This window comes from Gobio gobio, assembly GCF_949357685.1.
Source record: "Gobio gobio genome assembly, chromosome: 5".
NCBI classification, from domain to species: domain Eukaryota; kingdom Metazoa; phylum Chordata; class Actinopteri; order Cypriniformes; family Gobionidae; genus Gobio; species Gobio gobio.
The window spans coordinates 6,384,610-6,391,105 of record NC_137101.1 but is presented as its reverse complement, the minus strand read 5'-3'; the positions used below and the strand labels follow the sequence as shown (position 1 = coordinate 6,391,105).

General features: G+C 37.2%; 1 protein-coding gene across 1 annotated transcript in view; it reads right to left on the bottom strand.

The window, feature by feature from the left end:
• Positions 1–4,749: 4,749 nt before the first annotated feature.
• LOC307127038 (fatty acyl-CoA reductase 1) overlaps positions 4,750–6,496 on the bottom strand; it is a 73,979-nt gene continuing 72,232 nt past the window's right edge. The window contains exon 12 of the mRNA XM_079817970.1: positions 4,750–6,418. Coding sequence (XP_079674096.1) covers positions 6,256–6,418 — 163 coding nt within the window. The 3' untranslated portion in view covers positions 4,750–6,255. The remainder of the gene's footprint in view (positions 6,419–6,496) is intronic.

Genomic DNA, 6,496 nt, shown 5'->3' with positions numbered 1-6,496 from the left:
TAAAAATAGGAGCAGGAGGAATAAAACATTATTTTTTATAATGTATTTGTTTTATACATTAGTGTAATATTTCATTTAAAAAATACATTTATATTTCTATTTTTTAAGTTTAATATATATTTTAATATGTAATGTCAACTTTGATAACGACAATAGAAAAATAAATGGTGCCTTTGGCTTTGTGTTCATATATATTGTTCTTTCACTAATGACAGGTAAAATTGGAGGCCATTTTGTAGCATTTCTCATCTTCAGCCCATGTCAACAATCATGCACTACTAACTTACTTCTGACAAATGTGAGCAATTCAAAGGCTACAAATCCATAAACAGCAACTAAGGGGAGTGAAACACACAGACTATATACATTTAGCAACCTGGAAATACAGGAAAAGTGCAAAATGGGAAACACTTATTGAATGTTGGTTCAAACCACTTACCTCAGGTATACGCGCGCACGCGCAGCTGCAGTCTGCATATGTTCAGTTATGTTAAACAGTTATGTATTTTTCTCAAGTTTCACTTCTCTCTTTGTTGATTCATGCAGCTGTCATCATTAATAGACGTGTCAAAGCCGTAATAGAGCTGATGTTAGCATATTAATCATGAAAACAGAGTAGCAGAACCTGAAATCCATCCGGTCGGATCTTAAAATCGGCATGAAACGGAAGTTGCGATAGTTTTTCTTCCCTATCCTGACATAGGGCTTATATCAGAGGTTTAATAAGACCAATAATAACACCATGTCTGATTTGAGCGAAACGGCTTATCGAACAAGAACAAATACAGTGCGGGACTTGATTTTGTGAGTTTGTGGTTTGCTATTGGTCGATCTCATGTGATTGACAGGTCCTCGCTCCAGTAAGACGGAGGGGACGTTATTTTGATTAAAGATGACTGGCACATGAATTTGGGGACGTTATTTTGATTAAAGATGACTGGCACATGAATTTAAAAAATAACGATACGGATGTCATTTGTTATACAATTCAATTCAAATTTATTTGTAGCCTATAGCGCTTTTCACGATATCGTTTCAAAGCAGCTTCACAGAAAATGCATCTACATTACAATTTAAATTGATTTGTACATGTTATGCATTTCAGAAATGCACATATACAAAGCACACATATTAGCTAACTATCTAGTATTAATCAATATAGTAACTATGGCACAGAAATAAGAACACATGTTGTTAATGAGGTACATAGCCTACTGGAGTATTACATAAAAAACAAAACAAGAATTGTAATTTCTGTTCATTACATACTATAAATAACTATATAATACAATTATAATAAAATTAAATTATAAATGTTCTGAATGCCTGAACTCTGTCCTTATCTGCTGCCCTCCAAACACAAACTTACACCTCACACAAATGGTTTGAAAAGCCCAGTTTTCTAGAAACTGTGTGTTGTGCTGAGGTTTTGTTCAAAACTGCATCACAGCCTGGAAACTCCACACTGACACTTTCAACATGACAAAATTTAGGCCACTTCTTTCACAACCAGTTCATGGTTGGGAAAGACGATAAAGTACAGGCGCTTGCGCAGCTGAAGACGCAGGACATCTGAGTTTACAGTACAGTGAATCACCAATATTTAGTATGTTTTGTAAACATTTTGTATATGTGCTAAACTTTAATTTGGTCAATATTAGCAGAAAGATGAGGTCAGAGCTACAGACATGGACTACAACCAGCAAAAACAGCCATTTTCATTTCTTGAGAGCTTTAATATTGAGCTTCTAGGGAAGATTGTTATATTCCGGTCAAACTGACCAAATGAATTAATTGTCTGTGCACCTGAAATTTGCAAGAAAAAAACTGACCCAAAACATTACAATCATAATAAAGAAAGAAATGTCATACAATACCTCAGAGCGTCGCAACTTTGCAGGCATCTTCATGATCCTAAATAAGAAATTGTCACACGATTTCAAGAAAAACATGCTTTACCAGCATTTCCGACAACTCAACAATGTGTTTCATGTTGGTTTGTTCATATTGTTTCATATAGGCAGGTGAAATAAAAACTCAAACTGATCTGACTGATGTGTGATGTGTTTGATTACAAAACACATGCCTTAAAAATTCATTTGTAATGGTTTGTAACTTAATCTAAACACTTTGGAATACTAATGTAATTAGTACAATGTACTAATGTACGCCACGTTTTCCTCTGCATATTATTTTAAACAACATCAGTTTTCCCACAATATTTCTTGAAGGAAAAAAAATGCAGACAATCTTAAAAATAATACAGATGCTCAAGAAGGCAACACAATGTATTAAGAGCTGGGGTAAATTGTACAACATGTAATTGTTGGCTTCTGAAGGGCAGTACTAAATGAAAAATATGACCTTTAAACAAAATAAGAAAAATGTAAAAAGTTTTCACCCCCTTCTCTTAATGCATTTTGTTTTGTGGAAGCTTGTTCTCGCCACTAAATAAAAACAATAAAAAGAGTAATTGTGATTTTGCATCTTACAGTTTTTACTTTTTTTGTCAGAATTGTGAGATTTAAATGCGCAATTGCGTGTTATAAAGTCAGAATTTCATGATATAAACGCACAACTGCAAGTTATAAAGTCAAAACTATGAGATATAATCTCGCAATTCTAAGGAAAAAACGTCAGTCTTTTTTCCCCCTAGCAATTTCGAGTTTATATCTCATAATTCTGAGAAAAGAAGTCAGAATTGTGAGATAAAAAGTCGCAACTTACTAAACAAATTACTTAAACAAGGGACTCACAAACCATCACAAAACATGAAAACAGTAGTAGTTTCATCCAGGTAACAACAGATAGTTTCGATTCAAGTGCATGTACATTTTTGAATGGGCAATTTGTATAAATTCAGTAATTTTGTCTTGCGGAGTACTGTATATGTTGATTAGCTTATTCAGAACAAAATAAAAATAACATGAAATTTTTGGGATCCCTCTTATTTTGTTAAAATAAAAAAATAAAAATTGCATATTTTTGCCAAATGCATATAACAACCAATTGCTGTTTATAGGCCTATTAATTGCCCATTTTACATTAAAGTTTAAATTAAATAGATGACATTAAAAAAAGTAACCACTTTGGTAACTGTAATTTGATTACCACACATATAAAATGTAACTGTAATGAAATACAGTTACTCAAATTGTGTATTTTAAATACGTAACAAAGTTACATCATGTATTTCGTCACTCCCGACCGTGTGTAAGTGTGATGAAGACATACAGGACACAAGAACTTGGTCATTTCAGTTTAATCTCTCATGAACTCTTTGCAACAAACGGTCAAGCACACAGTTTATCAAAGTACAGTTTTCCATTCAAAGACCCTGACCGTACACGTTTGACAGCACAACATGGAGACGAATGTTGAGCAGAGAAGGTCCAAATCCATGTCAGCCGCTACTGAACATCTCGTATGTAAAAAGCAAACATGCACGTGTTACAAGGAAGCAAGAAACGTTTTCAGTAGGGGACTTTTTTCCGATTAAAAACTTGTCGGCCTTGTTTCTGTGGCAGAGCAGAAACGCTTGAGATTGTAAAGCTCACGTTGGCAGTAGAAGCTTCATTTGAAAGCTTGGCTCAAAACGAAGGGTTTGCTGATATTAAGACACCAAGGTGTTCGATTCTAGTAGAAAAAAACGCTGTGTATTTCACATCTGGAATGGTTTTAGTGTGTGCTTCTCTACTGAGACTAATGAGCTGAAATGTTTCTAACGTGCAGGAGAAGTCATCTAAAATAATCTCTCTACTATTAATAAGTAAGCTGAGGAAGACGTGTGGGTGGTAAACGTGAATACTGTGTGCGAAACATACAAAAGACCAGATGACGGAAGGCAGACACATCTTAGAAACGGCAATCTAAAAATACAATTTGGCAATGGACCACCAGGGGGCGGTCAGTGTAAAAAAACGAGAGCTCATGATGACCCCCAAATAGTGTCAATTGATCATCATGATGCCGTATGAAAGTCACGTCTGAAAATGGACTGTTAGCCGTCAGTTTGTACCTCTGGCAGAGTAGTAGATTCATAAAACTATATAAACACACACATTTTGGTTCATCTTTAAAGCGGACGTAACTTAAAGGTTAAAAAGCAATTGCAAATGGTAACAAAACGCCTATATCTAGAAGGAAGAAGTACAGGCTGTGCTGCATAGACACTACAAGAACTTGAAAAGTCAATGTTTTAAAAGCTGAAAACGTTTTTTTTTTTAGATTCAGAGCACTTTAAATAGAGGTTCATAACAAATCAAACAAACTGAAATGGAGACTTGACACTTTTTTTTCTTTACTTTTTTCACTTTCATCAAAAAATATGGGAAGCCCTCAGGAGATGTTCTAACCGACATTTGATTCACCCTCGCAAATATACATCTGTACATTTTTTTTTTTTGGTATGTTTATCATCGGAAAAGGAATGCATTTATATACTTTGAATATTTACAGACCGATGAACCGCTCTTATGCCCGTTTGCAGACAGAAATATCCTCATCTAACGAGACCGACGCTAAACTCATTGTGTTCTGCTGTACAAACAAGCATGTGGAGAACGTCATAAATCATCAAAAATGTAACATGTATATATATAAACTTAAGTATATATATATATATTAATATATAGTAATCTGATAATAATATATTATAATTATTAAGTTAATTATAATATATTAATTATATACAATTTTATTTAAAATGTAATAATTGATGCATTAAAGTAATGCATTACATTTGGGGGTTCTTTTGATTTTGGATGTTTATGTCAATATACAGTTGGTGTAAATGACGACACGAGAGAGAAACTGCAGGAACTTTCCCCAGGAGGGACTTTGGGATGGTACTCGGTGTGTTTCGACCGCAGAAAATGGGGTCTAAATAAAGTTCCGGGTAAATATTTCCCCCTCAAAATGGCACTGCTTGAGGTCTCTGCATAACAAAAGTTGGCGTTTCTAAATTTGTGGGTGTTTTCAAACTGATGGGTGTTTATAAATCACGCAATGAAAATGATCCCCTTCACCCGACCCCACACTGTGACGTGGGCAAATCAGGTAACGCAGTGAAAAATGCCCCTCTGTTTATGGCCTTGCACACTGATCTAGTAACTTCTATTACTGACCTGCAGAGACCTATACTTGTGCCCTGCTTGCGGAGGTAGGCCCTGTCCCAAATGGCACCCTAAACCCTCACGGTCTTGCTCTGAGTCTGCACACTGCACGTAATGCCGCTTTGACTGCTGGGAAGAAGCCATTTTAAGTCCACAAGACCGAAAGTGCACATGAAGTGCGCCATTTGGGACAGGGCCGTAGTACTTTTTCATAGTTTAGGAACTTTCGGGGGTGGGACTGGGGCGCTTAACATGCTGATTGGTTGAGCTCACGCAGCATTTTGATTAGTCGACTCGACACAGCATTTTATTTCAACCACTATTTTTTAAAAGTCAGTTGCAGACGCGGTGCGTGCAGTAAGAGTTGTTTGCTACTTGAATCGACAATGGAGTTTAAAAAATACGACTGACAGGCCGACGACGAGGTTCAGGCTTTATAAAATGTATTTGCAAAGGATGAAATCCAGTGGGAACTGTAAAGTCGCGTGCAGTCCTACCTCACCGGACTAATCTTCACGGTACTTTAGACTGCGATGGACGGTTCCTGGGGAAAAAAGTTCCTGGGACAAACTGTTCCAGGTAATTTGGGTGGAAGATCTGTGGCATTTCCCTCTGAATGCAGCAAACAAAACAAGACAAAAAAAGACAAAACCCGAACCAAAAATGACGCTAGACTATGTTCCTGTAGGCTTCAGTACCACACGGTACAAGAGTTGTCCGGCTTGATTAAATGGTATTAGAACAGACAGGACACAAAAAGACAAAAAAACAAAACAGCTTTGAGCTCCATCGGTGACGAAGATCCTTAGTCCCAAAACACTGTCTTTAGTCGAGAAGGCTAAAATCATCAGAAGACACAAAGGCAACTTCTCCGGATTTTGGATGGCGACAAGAATGTAAAGGAGAAACACTGTAAAATTCACTGGTTGCATATATAATTAGTATTAAGGAGAGTCGTTATAAAAGAGGACACCTTTAAAAATAGCACTCGCGTCAATCCTCTGGGATTGGGGTCGGGCGAGCGGCCGGCCGGTGAGGAAAGCTAAAGAAACACCTGTGTGTGCGTGTGAATGTCTGAAGACACCTGTCTGGAAGAGAAAGTTCTCGGAGGACACACACACACACTCCCTGTGCGCTCCGGTCATTGGGTCAGCGTGCTGGAAGCTCTGAAGTACGACAGGAACTTGAAGCACAAACTCACGACGAAGTACCAGATGTTCCTGGCCATCTGAGAGCGAGCGATGAAGACTCGCCAGATGAAGACGAGCAGCACGGTGTTGAACGTGTATCGGATGTTTCTCAGCCTGCGAACGGGAGGAAGAGAGTTAATAATTCACAGATCTGATTCGTTGAAACACCCAACAGACACACACACACACTGA